Source organism: Panthera tigris, chromosome A3 (genome assembly GCF_018350195.1).
Source record: "Panthera tigris isolate Pti1 chromosome A3, P.tigris_Pti1_mat1.1, whole genome shotgun sequence".
Taxonomy (NCBI): domain Eukaryota; kingdom Metazoa; phylum Chordata; class Mammalia; order Carnivora; family Felidae; genus Panthera; species Panthera tigris.
The window spans coordinates 112,994,117-113,009,144 of record NC_056662.1 but is presented as its reverse complement, the minus strand read 5'-3'; the positions used below and the strand labels follow the sequence as shown (position 1 = coordinate 113,009,144).

The following is a 15,028-nucleotide window of genomic DNA, read 5'->3' as shown; positions in this document are numbered from 1 at the left end:
GCCTCAGGGAGTATAGTGTGGGTAGGAGGAGCCAGGTTATGAAAGGCCTTAGACCCCTGTTTATGGAAACTTTTCTCTTGTCAGTAGGAATCTTTTTGAATTCCCAACAGAAGGGTGACAATACAGTAAAACCTTGGATTGCAAGTAACTCGTTCTGCGAGTGTTCCTCAAGATGAGCAAACATTTCTAATAAAGTTTGACTTGATAAATGAACGATGTCTTGTGTCACCGAATGTCGCATGAACACAACTGAGCCAATGGTTCTTGAAATCCGCTTTGATATACCAGTGCTTGGATTACAAGCATGTTTCCGGAATGAATTATGCTTGCAAACCAAGGTTTTACTGTACTTACTAATGAGGAATATTATTCCTGGGTCTGTCTTCTACCTTGCTGCTCGTTGTATGGATGAGCTGCTAATTGTAGAAGAGGTGATGTTTGTAGAATGATGGGAATTTGCTCAGTGCTTTGTGATTAATGTACAGTAGGCATTCTAAGGATATACATTTAAAAAATTTTGCATACTAAAATGGTAGATTTACCTAATGGTCTTATCATTTACAGTTTGAAAAAAATGGTTCTTTTGGATTATTGGACTAATTTTTTATATTGCAGAGAGTGGATCTTTCTTACAGTTGCTGCTAGAAGGGAACTTTGAGGCCATATTCTTAAATTCGTTGACTCAAAATATTTTTAACTCAACCACAATGACTGAAGAAAAGATTGACAGTTACCTTGAGAAGCAGATAGTAACATTCCTGGATTACTCAACAGATTTGGACGCAGCTGAAAGGTAGAATTTTATTTGAAATTTTCATAGAGAAACAGACTGAATACATTTACTAGAAAGACATTGGTTTTAGCTGTCATTGGAAAACCTGTGCTGTCCAGTATGACAGCCCAATAGTCACATGTGCTTTTTGAGCACTTGAAATAGGGAGTGCAACTGACGGACAGAATTTTACATTTCATTTAATTGTAATTAATTTAAGTTTAAAAGAGCCTTATGTGGCTCACGGTTGTAATATTGGACGTTGAGACATAAATTGTTCAGGTTTCAGAAATTTTGTTTTGTAATACTTGGAAATCTCAATAACTGTTGGTTAATATTTTACATTTTTCCTAACAAAACTGAAATGGAATTAGTTGTGGTTGCACAGTGGTTCATATTTGTTTCTTTATTCTTCTATGCAGACAACAGCTGATATTCCTAATTGGTGTAAGCAGTTTGCAACTTTTTGTTCAGAGTAACTGGACGGGGCCTCTTGTTGATTTACAACCTCAGGATTTTTTGCCATCCTTTTTGTTCCAGCAGTTCAGTGAGGTATGCTTTTCGGAAATGTCATATATAGTTATTATTGTGTTATTATTTTTTTCTTTAGGAACTAGTCTTTATAACCTGGAGTTAATGGCAGATAGGAAAAAAAAACATGACTGTATAGCTTGTACAAAGCCTACTAAGAATGCTTGTTCATTGGTCAGATTTTCAAGTACTTCTAGAAGTTCCATTGTCAGTCATAGACTCCTCATGGAACTCTCCCAATTTATGGAGCTCTCTTAGTTGCCCTTTTTACTAAAGTCCAGGCACCTGCACCAGTCACCCAGTTGCAGATATTACCACAGTCATGTAAAGATCTTTTCTGGCAAAGCAGCAAAACTGGAAATCTGTTTAATTTTATTGCAGGTAAGTTGTGCTGCTGTGCTTAAGAATGGATCCCATGGGTGGTTTCCTTTATATTACAAATACTTCTTTAAAGTGCCTGGCACAGAAGTGCTCCATGGTGATAACAATTATTATCCATATATAAAGACAGTATTACTGATTGGCATTAGTATGTTATCAGTAGAACATACAGTTCGAATTCTGCAACAGTTTTTCAGCGCATATGCATGGAGCTTGGTGAGTATGACATACTCCATAAGAGAAGTGTGGTGACAGTGACTTATCCAGCCACCTCAGAGATCTAGACATAGCTATCAATCACTAAGCCTACAAAAAGGGCTCCTTAGCATCCAAAACTTTTGCAGCAAAAGTGACCTGTTTTCTGTAAGCAAGCTTCTCAAAATTAGAAGTAACAAATGAAAGGGGAATGAAATTATTAGAGATAAGTGTTAATAATCTGATGGTAGAGGGGCGCCTGGCTGACTCAGTTGGTGGAGTGTGCGACTCTTGATCTTGGGGTCATGAGTTTGAGCCCCGTGTTGGGCATAGAGCTTACTTAAAAAAATAAATAAAATATATTTAAAAAAATAATCTAATGGCAGTGTGGAAGAGAAGTACAAAAGCAACCACAATCTGATAGCTACAGTAATTAGCACTGTACTGTCAGTGTAGTGAGTCACTATATTAGGTTGCAGTAGAGTAATTGAAATTCATAATCCTGGCCCTAAATCATTACTGAAAGGTTAAAGGATCATCTGTATCTCATGTCTAAGAAGGGAATTTTTTTTTTTTAGAGTAGGCTCCATGCTCGAGGTGGGGCTTGAGCTCACGACCCTGAGATCAAGAGCCAGATGCTCTACCAACTGAGTCACCCAGACGCCCTTCTAAGAAGGGAACTTAATCTGCACTTTACAGAGGTTTTCATCCCAAGTAATTAAACTAAAATCCCGAAGCTTATGTGACTTAAAGAGAGCTGCTTCACTTTTCTAGAACTTTGCTATTTATGTGGAACATCTCACTCCCTCTCTTACTGTGTATGAGACGGTTTCTGCCTCTTCAGTCCTGTGGCGTTAAAAACTCACCAAAGTCATAAGTGTTTGTTGAGCGTGGCTCTGTGGGGCGAGTGGGGCTTAATTGACATGTGTTCCATCAGTTTGAGGTATTCTAAAGATGAGAAGACAGAGGCTCCCGGTGGTGAAGGAAACTTGACAGAGGTCTTATAGCTGGGCAATTGGAAGCCACATTTTCTGGGTCCAAATCCAGTCCTCTTTCTGCTCTCTACTGGTGTAGAAGCACCTGTAAAGTCAGGTAACAATTCAAGGAAGTACATACGTAGGTTACATGAGAGATTTGGACTGTAAGAATATTGAAATTAACCAAATTAACCAGTATTGAAAGTGGATGTGTCAGACAGTTTAGTTGGGGGTGGAGCGTGAGTTGAACCTGAAGGGTGATGAGGAAATGGACAGGTGGAGAAGAGGAGGAAATGCAGTCTGGGTGCAGTCATGTGAGCAGAAAGTCAGAGGGGAGAAGAGCATAGTGTTTGTGGGAACGGGCTGCTCTGAGCTTGCTGGAGTAGCAGTAAAAGGTCAGACTTCATGGGATTCAGGCCAGACTGTAGGAAACCTTGAGACTTTGATTTTAGTTTTTTTTTTTTTTATTAGAACTACCTCATACATTCAAAAAAGCGTATAAAGTGTATACAGTTTAAATAATAAAAGCCCTTGGTTCCCACCACCCAGCCTGAGAAACATTAGCAGCGTTGAAGAACAGAGCTTCCCGACTGCTGCTCCCCAGATGTCGAGCCCTGTGTCATTGCAGTGTCCGTGTGGGGCCTGGGCTGGGTTGGGGGAGCCTGTGAACTGGTCTCCTCCGGTTAGCAGCATTTGCTAGTTCCTGCTGGGCACCACTAATAATAGCATCTTCTGCGGATGCTGTGCCTTGGAAAAGGTTGGGAAATACTGCCTCAGAAGGTCCCCTGTGTGCTTCCTGATGGCAGCCCTGGCCCCCCCTCTCCCATGAACCAGGCTCATAAATTTTGTGTTAATCATTCCATTGCTTTTCTTCATAGTTTTAGCACCTGTGTAACTCCAGGAAACATACTGTTTAATTTTTCCAATTTTTGAACTTTTATAAATAAATGATATACACTGTACGTCTTCTGTGACTTGTTAGGCTCAGTGATATATTTTTGAAATTACATCATTATTCACTTTTACTGTTGTATAGTATTCCAGTTGCATGACTAGACCAGAATTTATATGTCTGTTCTACTCTTGGCCATATGGTATGTTTCCTTTTTTTTCCCCCCAATATATTACATACAGTGCTATTAGGAACATATCTTCTGGTAATCATTTGCAAGAATTTCGAAGCACAGCATACTGAAAAAATGATAGCGTTTGTTTGATGCAGTGTGCTAAATGGAGGAGGCCCTTGGGCTTTAGTTGGGTACCCTGAGGGCTGAGGGGATGGTCTTTTAACACACTTGTATACCCATCCCAGCAGGGAGTTGCGAAGCTCCTCTGTGGTGTATATTTCCGTATGTGGAATCGCTATGCCCTAGAGTATACACATGTTCAGTTCTTCTTGGTAATGTCAGATTGTTTTTGTTTATTTCTTTGTTTGTGTCAGGTTATTTTTAAAGGAATACTCAAGGGGCCCCGAGGTAGCTCAGTCTGTTGGACGTCTGACTCTTGGTCTTGGCTCAGGTCGTGATCTCATGGTTCGTGAGTTCAAGCCCCGTGTCCAGCTCTGTGCTGACAGTGTGGGACCTGCTTGAGATTCTCTCTCTCTCTCTCTCTCTCTCTCTCTCTCTCTCTCTGTCTCTCTCTCTGCACCTCCTGCACTGGCTATCTCTCAAAATAAATAAGTAAACTTAAAAAAAAAAAAAAGACAAAAGGAATACTCTTTATACTCTTTTCCAGCAATCCAAGAATTTGGAAGGTAGGGGGAGTTGAAGTTTTTAAACACATGAGTACAGTCATTTTCCTGTGGTAATTCATGATTCTTGGCTCTTGTGAAGCACAAATATTTGTGAATATATTTTATTGTCATAGAGTATAGTGACCAAAGCTAAATTCATTTTCCTTGCCCATAGATCTCTTCCTGCCCCTCAGCAAGGTTCAGGGCTATGCTAATCATTAGCAAGGCTGCAAGGACAGGGCCAGGATCAACTACCTTATGGTGGTGTGGCCTTGTCATTTTTAACACTGTTTTCTGGTTTCTGATGCTAACCGGTCTCAGAGGAATAGCACTAAAGGTCCATGTCTGAGCAGTACATGAGATGTGCTGACAGCGGAGAGCTTGATGTGGGCTCGAACTCACCAACTGTGAGATCATGACCTGAGCTGAGGTCGGATACTTAACCGACTGAGTCACCTAAGTGCCCCTAAACAATCGTCTTTAAAAATGGACAATTTCCCAAAACCTCTGGAAACACATTTGGAACTCAGTTGCAATATCAGTGTTATATCTCGGGTGTAGGCAGAGGCTGATTTACTTAAGCAGAAGATAGAAAAGCATTTCATTTTTTCATGATTATGCAAGGTAGCACTGGGAAGAGAAATGTATTTATTTATAGATTCACTCATTTATTTGTTATTTGTCTTGTTACTACCATCTCCCGAGAGTTTTGAATTGAAGAGTAGGAGGTTTAGTAACCAACCCCTGCTTTGAGTATCAGAGGTAATGATACCCAGGTGGTATATCATGGGCTGTCTCTATCTCTTTGTATAATTTTTTATTTGTTACCCTAGTAAATTACTTGTTTGCTGCTTCTGTTTAGGGATTTCATTTGCAAGAGAATGATCTAAACGTGTGCTAGAATGGTTAGTTATGTTTCTCATTTCAAAGTGATTAGAATATGGATTATTTTTCTTTTTTTTTTTTAATATTTATATATTCTTGAGTGTGAGTGGGTGAGAGTGGGGGAGCGCGGGAGAGGGTCAGAGAGAGGGGGAGACAGAGGGTGTGAAGTGGGGTCTGAGCCATCAGCACAGAGCCTGATGGGGGCCTCGAACTCACGAACCGTGAGATTATGACCTGAGCTGAAGTCGGATGCTTAACTGCTTGAAGCACCCAGGTGCCCCACAGATTCTTTTTCTTAAAGGCATGTCATATCTTCTTGTAGTGTACCAGTTTGGTCTGGACTTTGGGAAATAAGGGTGGTTGTATCCTTATTTTGACATCTTTGTGTGACAGAGAACTCAATGAGGCTGCATATCTAGTCTCGGCACATTAGGCAGGTTCTTCTCCCAAGTTCTTAAGTGAGTATATCTGCTGGTATATTCGGCACCTCTGCATGGGGGTCTCGCAAGATGCCTTGTGCTCACGTGTCTCAGACTGAACTCATGGTGAGGGTCTCCCCCACACCTGGTCCTCTTCCAGTGTCTCTATCTTAGTAGCCATGCCACCATAAGGTAGTGGTCCTAGTTGGAAGGCTGGAAGTGATCCTGGCCCGGTGCTTGCATTCTTCCTAATGCTTAGCATAGCCCTGAACCTTGCCAAGGGGCAGGAAGCGGTCCGTGGGGAAGGCAGCATGGGGTGCTAGGAGGAACACTGATTTGGGAGTTGGAAAACAGGCTGGAATCTGTTCAGACACTGACGTCTGTGTGATTTTTGACTGCACTTAACATTTGTGTCTGTTTCCTTCTAAAATTGAGGTAGTTGTAGTAACTTCAAAATAGCTTCTTAATTATTGAGGTTTAAAAAAAATTCCTCTGGCCTTAGTGTAGGTGGCGGTAAGCTTTGTTTGCAGTTTGGTGGTGCTCTTTCTTTATTCCTCTATTACACTTCTTGACGATGAAGGGAGGACAGCGGGTGAACCCACAGCTTTTTCTTTCTTGTCGGTATCGAATGCTTCAACAATGTATTTATCCAGGCACTGGCATTATTTGGATTATTTAATTTAATCCTTACACGTACCCTACAAGGTGTGGGTTCTATGATTTCATTTTGTAGTTAATGATGTTTCAGTTCAAAAATTTACCTATATCCACAAACTAACAAGAGGCAGAAAAAGGACACTGTCCTGTGTCTGTGACCTTGGAGCTCATGTTTCTAATGGGTAAGCATTCCTGCTGTCTGTCTTGTGAGAGTCGTCAAAACTATACAGTGCACATTTTAGAAAATGCAGGTGATTTGTCCATTGTAGAAAGTCTCTGTTTAGTTAAAGACTGGGTTTTCCAAATGCATGTCTTTTTTTGCAGCCCTCTGTTCCCACTGGTCCGTAGTTTTAGGCCCACTCAGCATTTGATATGTAAGATCTAGCTGGCTGTTTGGCTTAGGAATTATGGAGCAGACCTGCTTTGTAATGACGTTTGCCAGCTAATGAAGCATATGTGAAATGTGTTTAATGTAAATACTTTAACATAGGGATGCTTTTTATTTTGTTGTAAGTAAATCTATAAAGTCGTGAAACCTCTTCAATACTAGCATTTTCTTGACTCCTTGTTCCTCTAAAGTATAGGCATGTAGGTGGCCATCTGTTAGGGCAGCCTGGGTTTATAGGTCTCCAGGGGCCTTTATAATGTTATGATTCTGTCCAGTGCCAATTGCTGTGTAATAGATTAATGCCTTTGTTTCAAAGTTGAATTAACTGGAAAATATGTGTTATTGTAAGATCTATAAAGATTAATATTTTGTTAAATTACATCATCTTGGCTTACTTTTTTTTTTTTTTTTTTTTCCAGGTCAAAGGACTGGATGCGGTTGTTCTGAATCTGCTTATTCTAGACGGGGAATCAGTGTACAGCCTGACCTCAAAGCCCATACTACTCTTACTAGCACGAGTTATTCTAGTGAATGTAAGACATAAACTGACAACCATTCAGGTAAGGGGAGAAACGACGGTAGGTGGTTCATACCCCGGGATGACAGTGTTTTGGTGTGTTTTCTAAGTCTTCTTTAGGTATATCACTTTAAAATCTAATAAAAATAGAGATGCCTGGTTGGCTTAGTCAGTTGAACATCTAACTTTGACTCAGTTCATGATCTCACAGTTCATGAGTTTAAGCCCTGTGTCAGGCTCTGTGCTGACAGCTCAGAGCCTGGAGCCTGCTTCATTCTGTGTCTCCCTCTCTTTCTGCCTCCCTCTCCCCTGCCACTTGTGCTGTCTCTCTCAAAAAGGAATAAATAAACTTAAAAAATGTTAAAAAATTAAAATCTAATGAAAATAAGCAAAAACTTTCTCCTTTTATGAGATTCATCTAATATAAAATGAGATTATATTGAGCCCCTTTAAAAGGATTGTATAGACGTATGTTGTGTATGTGTGAGTGTATGTAAATGTTGATTCTCTGAATCTTAAAGGTTTGAAAACATCCTCCATGGTCTTTCATGAATTTCCTGTAGGGATAGTGAGCAGGAGGCAGAATTTTAGTATTCTTGCAGTCGATCTTAATTACTGTTTCCTGGCCCACATCCTACCTTGGTTCATCATTTGGGTTGGATTTAGTAGAGCATTTGTTGAATGTCTGTTACATTGTTTCTTTAGGTCACATATAAATTAGTGAGAAGACCTGCTCTACTCACAGAAAGCTACTATGCGGTAGGAGTGACAGAGCTCCAAGAGAGATACAAGCATGTCTTTTGAGGGTTAGTGGACGTCACCACCTGTACAGTGTGCCTTGTAGCTCCTCAGGCTGCACTGTGCTGTGAAAGCAGCTGTGGACAGTTTGTAAACAAATGGTGTGTGTCTGTGTACCAATAAAGCTTTATTTATGGACACTGAAATTGACATTTTATATACTTTTCACATGTTGCAAAATATTCTTTTGGTTTTTGTTTTTTTCCAGTGTTTTAAAAATGTAAAAACTGTACTTAGTTCTTAGGCTGTACAAAAATAGGAGTGGGGTGGATTTGGCCTGCGGACTGTAGTTTGCTGACTCCTGTTCTAAATGTGGCAACTTGAGGATGTAGACCCAGAAATGATAAATCTAAATTGTATGTGAAATCTCCCAATTTCCAAGTTTTGGCTGAAGATTTTTAAGAAAAACAGTATTTCGGTGGGCAAAATGTAGACTCGGGCTGTACTGTGTAAGGACTTACTTTCCTAAGTATTTCATACCCAAGTAGGGATAAGAAGGCAAGTTTTGCCTCTTTCAGTGACTGTCATGCCAGCTAGAGGAATTGGAATCGCTTGTACTGGAAGGGGTTTTACTGGATGGGCTTCAAATGTCAGAGTAGATATAAGGCCTTATCTTTGATTGTTTAGTCATGCTAGCTTGAATAAAATTTTTTTTCTAGAGTTGATCTGAGTGAATGCTCTTTTCTAGAATGACTAGTATTTGGCTCTAAAGAAAGTGTCACTGAGGCATGAGGCTGCCAGATGACATTATTGTCTTTGTAGTGAGACTAGAGTAGTAAATGAGTGAGACAGTTTTAAATTTTGTTGGTGGAAAACGTTCATCAGCCAGTAGTTAAGCATCTTTTAAAAAAAGATATATGTACTATCAACTTAGGGTTGAACAAGTAAATATTTGAACGGCTGGTTGTAAATGTCATACTTTGTGGGGTTGGAGAGACAAGTTACCTGAATTTCTTGGCAGGTGCTAAACAACTTTTAACTTGGGCTTACAACCCTGTTGTCTTGTTACCCATCACCATGCAGAGATCACTCTGTGCTGAAATCTTCCCTTTCAGTGAAAACAGGAAAGTTCTTTCTTCTTTGGGTCTGTAATATGTCATTTTCTGAATGATGATATAAAAATGACTTCTTTGATAAATGAAGATAAAATAGTAAAGAAGTGTCCCATACTTAACCAAGTTAATTTTAACCTTTTTAAGTTAGCTTTGAATAGATGTACTCATGAAGAATATATCAAGTTGTTTATAATGATATTTTTGTGGAACTATAAAAGAAGGTGATTTTCCCCAAACCCCCTAATCTGTGAAGTATATAGACTAGTATTAGTAATATGTAAATGTTGAGTAAAAAGAGTCTTGGCTTCGAAATCAGACCAGAGTTTGTCTGGCTCAGCCGCTTAACAGCTGTGTGACGTTATGCTAGTAAATTTCTCTGGAATATCAGTTTCCCTTATTTATAATTATTTTAAAAATGGGCCAAGCTGGCAAAGATTTATTGGGTGCCTTTTGAGTACACTTATGCTTCCTGCCTTTTAGGAGGTTATTGACTAGTGTGACTTCCTAATCAGAACATTCTGTCATAAGTGCTAAAATCAGGAGACAGGATCTAGAAACTAGAGTGAGGCTTCAAATGTCTTTTTTTTATTAATGCCTCAGATTTTCTATTAAGCAATTCTTGGCAAACAGATAAGGGCATTTTTATTTTCTAGTAGAAAAATAGGCTATGCTTTCTTTATTTTTTTCACACTCCCTCTCACCCCAGATAAAGATTTGGGGTTAAGAGTTAACTTATAGATCTGATTTTTAAAGGTTCAGCATCTGATGATGTAGGTTTTCTTAAATTTATTTTGTTATGTTTTTATTTTATTTTTGAGACAGAGACCCAGTGAGAGCAGGGGAGGGGGAGAGAGATATGGAGACAGAATCTGAAGCAGGCTCCAGGCTCCAAGCTGTCAGTGAAGAGCCTGATGTGGGGTTCGAACTCACAGACTGCAAGATCATGACCTGAGCCAAAGTCGATGCCCAACCAACTGAGCCCCTGATGTCGTAGGTTTTCTTAAAAGGACAGTTTCTTTGACTCACTCTGTCTGAATTCCCATGTCTAGAAAAGGAAGGGTGGGCTGTCAAACCTGAGTCACTTAATGCTGATGCCAGTTCAGGGATAGATAATCGAAATGTAGCCTGTCGTTAGCCTTAGTGATAGAAAAGAAGGAAAATGAGGCAACACCTCCGGGAAGTAAATGAAACATGATGTGAAACTTCTCTCTATTAGATAATTCTACCTTTCCTCACAGGGACTAAGGAAACAACATCAGTAATTAAGAAGGATTTTGTTACAGAATTAAAATTCATTTGTGACCGCACCATTGTTGGAGCAATGTGCTGTGGAGCAGTGTAGGAGGGAAACCAGGCAGTTTACCCCTTAATCAAATGAAGACATTAAGTTCAAGTTAAAAAAAAGATGCTTTTGATAGTTAAGCATGATCTTCTATTAGTAGATGTTGCTTTTATTTATTTTTTAAAATGTTTATTTATTTTGAGAGAGAGAGAGAGAGAGAGAGAGAGAAAGTGAGCTGGGGAGGGGCAGAGAGAGGGAGAGAGAATCCTAAGCAGGCTCCATGCTTTATCAGTGCAGAACCCAAACCCATGCAGGGCTCGATCCACAAACTGTGAGATCATGACCTGGGCCAACATCAAGAGTAGGATGCTTAACTGACTGAGCCACCCTGGTGCCCCAGTAGATACTGCTTTAAAAAAAAAAAAAAGGAAAAATTAATTTCTTATACTTTCATGCAGTATATTCAAAATAGCATAGTTATAATATTTAATTTAGATGATTCAGTGCATGGTCATACTTAATATTTTAATGAACCTATCAAAAATATTTAATACTTCTTACTTGCAAACTCACCCATACACTCTTCACACATGTACACATACACTCATATACGCATAGTGGAAGATCCAGAAGGTTATAAGCCTTTGTCATGGATTTTTCCAGGGGAGGAGAATGGCACTGAGTCAGCTGAAGAGAGACTTCCGCTCTTCACTGTACATGCTTTTGTATTGGCTTTTTGTTGTTTGTTGTTTTCTTTCTGTTTTTTTCTTTTTTAATAAGGAGCAAGTTATTTTTATTTTTATTATTTTTTTAATGTTTATTTTAGAGAGAGACAGCATGGGGGGGGGAGGGGCAGAGAGAGAGCGAGAGACAGAATTCCAGGCAGGCTCTATTCTGTCAGTGCAGAGCCTGATCTGGGGTTCAAACTCACAAACCATAAGATCTTGACCTGAGCCTAAGCCAGGAGTCAGATGCCCAACCAACTGAGCCACCCAGGCGCCCCAAGGATCAAGTTTTTTTGAAATAGTGATCAAGTGAGAACAGCATCAGACAATAGAGAAAAACCTACTGTGTTCTCAGCCACAGTCAAGACACTGTATGAAATTCAGTCTCTATCCTCAAGAATGTTTGGACCAGGTAGAGTTATACTCTTGAAAAACAAGCACCTGATGCAGTGCTAACTTCTAGGAACAGTGTAGAAGTTCAGAGAAGGGAGAGACTAATATGTGCCACACTCGTGGGAGAAGGCTTCATGGAAGGGTCTCGCCGGGTGTGGAAGGGATTTTCTTAGTTTTGGGGAATATTTGAATCCAGGGTATTCTTTGCAGTGTAGTTTGTGCAAAATATATTGCTCTGAGGAGGACCTAGAGATGGGCAGGACGTGATTTCTCACCTTATTGGGTAGATGGTGGGCGACACTGAAAGCTAGGGATGACCTACGTGAATCAGTGGACTGTGTTTGCAAAGGAGATAGTACAAATAATACGCTAGAAGTTCAGAGCAGAGAAAACATCACCACCCCCCTATGCCCACCGCACTCCCTGCCTCTGGGAGGTTCTTGCTGGAGTTCTCCTGGGCGAGTTGCTGCCTGGTTTATGGCGCTGAGGGGGTGCCATGGAGGAGAAGGGTGCTGACAGCAGCAGACGTTTTATAGGACGAGGTCGTAAGTTCTAAACGGCATCACGAAGCCCAGCTGATTTAAAATACAGGCTCTGAGAGAATGGAGCAGAGGGGTTCTTGCGAAAGAGGGAGAAGCTGATGTGAGTATCATCATCAAAGACAGAGCAGTGGGTGGATAAGTTTGTCGAAGAGTAAGTTTAATTTCGCAAATGTTAAAAAAAATCCTAAACACTAATTTCAGTTAGTGGAAAAATTGTTTTCCAGAGGGCCCTTTACTGTCAGTTTACATGGTTCTTTTTTTCCCTAGAGCTTGCCATGGTGGACTTTGAGGTGTGTGAGTATTCACCAGCAGTTGCTGGAGGAGCGCTCACCGCAGCTCTTTGCTCTTGCCGGAGACTGTATCGGGGAAGGTATGTAGCAGACTTTGTTTGATGCGGGCATGAAGTTCTTGGCTGAGATATTCCTTTTTAGTTTAGTTTTTTACAGGTAATAGTAACTTCTTGGTTGAGGGGGTTTCTTTTTCTCCCCTTTACTTCTGGATGTGGAATATCACAAATTATTAGGGTGTCAGATTATACAATTTCTTTTCACCTTTGAATTTAAAAAGAGGTCATCATTGTAATTTATATTACCTATTTAGAAAGTGATTTGTTTTATGTAGGTTGCCATGATTTTATCACAAGTGGCTTACAAGTATTTTAATATTTTGTCTGTGTTTTAATCTGAGAAGCCTCTTTGGAAACAAATGCAAACTTTCTTTGTTTAAAAAAAACTTCCTTCATTAATGAGTTGGAGTAAATTGTGCCAAATGACATGCAAAATAGAAAATTATTTATCCTCTGTCCTACTGAGTACATGAAGAAAGCCTTTTTTTTTTCACATTTAGTAGAAAATACATTTTCCTAAGGATGGCAATAGGTGGAGAGACATTTTTACATTTTGTATTATTTTTTATTATAATACGTAATATGCATGTACAAAAGTACCTAAAATATAAATGAAAGTAGAAACCACACACCTCTGTCAGTGCCTCCCACTGCCTTTGCTACACATACCTTGCAGGTTTCCTAGGGAAGCATTTTTTTTTATTTTATTTTATTTTATTTTATTTTATTTTATTTTATTTTATTTTTTTATTTTTTAATATGTGAAATTTACTGTCAAATTGGTTTCCATACAACACCCAGTGCTCATCCCAAAAGGTGCCCTCCTCAATACCCATCACCCACCCTGCCCTCCCTCCCACCCCCCATCAACCCTCAGTTTGTTCTCAGTTTTTAACAGTCTCTTATGCTTTGGCTCTCTCCCACTCTAACCTCTTTTTTTTTTTTTTTTTCCTTCCCCTCCCCCATGGGTTTCTGTTACGTTTCTCAGGATCCACATAAGAGTGAAACCATATGGTATCTGTCTTTCTCTGTATGGCTTATTTCACCTAGCATCACACTCTCCAGTGCCATCCACGTTGCTACAAAAGGCCATATTTCATTTTTTCTCATTGCCACGTAGTATTCCATTGTGTATATAAACCACAATTTCTTTATCCATTCTTCTGTTGATGGACATTTAGGCTCTTTCCATAATTTGGCTATTGTTGAGAGTGCTGCTATAAACATTGGGGTACAAGTGCCCCTATGCATCAGTACTCCTGTATCCCTTGGGAAATTCCTAGCAGTGCTATTGCTGGGTCATAGGGTAGGTCTATTTTTAATTTTCTGAGGAACCTCCACACTGCTTTCCAGAGTGGCTGCACCAATTTGCATTACTAGGGAAGCATTTTGAAAAGAGAAAAATCTTGGGTACCTTGATACTTGGTTTCCCTGGGCTTTTGGAATGATTCTTCTTAGCAAAAGTTGCCAAACAAATCAAAACAAAAACAGATTCTCTTGTAGTGAAGGAACACTTGAACACAGATGAACTTGGACTTGGTTACAGACTTCGGAGTTACAGAGAAGGGGTTTGACCTTCGGTGTGTCTGATTCCAAAGCCCATGGTCCTTTCACCATAACAAGAGTATGTATGGCGTGAGTACGTGCACATGTGCGTATGTGTGAACAGTACTCTCCCTTCTCCGTGGTGTCCATCTCAATGGTTTCGGTTACTTGCAGTCATCTGCGGCCTGGAAGTAGATAATCCTCCTTCTGACCAATTGTCAGAAGGTTAGAAGAAGCCTAATGCTACATCACGATGCCTGCGTCAGGCACCTTACTTCCTCTCATCACACCGGCATTTTATCATCTCACATCACCACAAAGGAGGGTGAGCACAGTACAGTAAGATATTTTGAGGGAGAGAAAAGGGTTTGGTTCTACTGTGGTTTCTCACATCCACTGGGGCCCTGGGACCTGTCCCCCTTGGATAAGGAGGGCCATGGGGGGGAAGCGGTGGTTTTCGTCACTCTGGGTGGAGAAGCAGTGATCTGTACTTGGTGGAGTAGCACACTCATGAAGGCATAAAACGACTCTTAACATGTGTGCATATGTCATTACAAGAAGCTCCCACACCTTTCTGGAGTCTGTTTCCTTCAAGGGTACCTCTATGTAGTAACAAGCTAGGCCAGAATACAGTGGAGAGAATGTTAGTTTGTGCAGCAGTAAATACTACTAAGCTAGGTAATTTAGTTGAAATTAATGTCTCAATTTTGTTGTTGTTATTTTAGGATAGAAATACATAAGCATATGCTAATCTTAGATAAAATGAACATCTGTACATTATTCAAAAGGAGAAAGTAAGGAAAATATTCAGTCAGTATGATAATTGATTCATTTATATTGTGTATGCCAACTGAGACTTAGACCATTTATATTCTTTCAGGACTTTAG

At 39.9% G+C, this 15,028-nt stretch overlaps 1 protein-coding gene across 2 annotated transcripts in view; it reads left to right on the top strand.

Annotated features, from left to right (window-relative positions):
• Positions 1-15,028, top strand: part of TTC27 (tetratricopeptide repeat domain 27) — a 186,323-nt gene that overhangs the window by 1,092 nt on the left and 170,203 nt on the right. For both annotated transcript variants that reach the window (XM_042982193.1, XM_007082446.3), the window contains exons 2-5: positions 616-793; positions 1,195-1,324; positions 7,357-7,497; positions 12,517-12,619. In XM_042982193.1, coding sequence (XP_042838127.1) covers positions 616-793; positions 1,195-1,324; positions 7,357-7,497; positions 12,517-12,619 — 552 coding nt within the window. The remainder of the gene's footprint in view (positions 1-615; positions 794-1,194; positions 1,325-7,356; positions 7,498-12,516; positions 12,620-15,028) is intronic.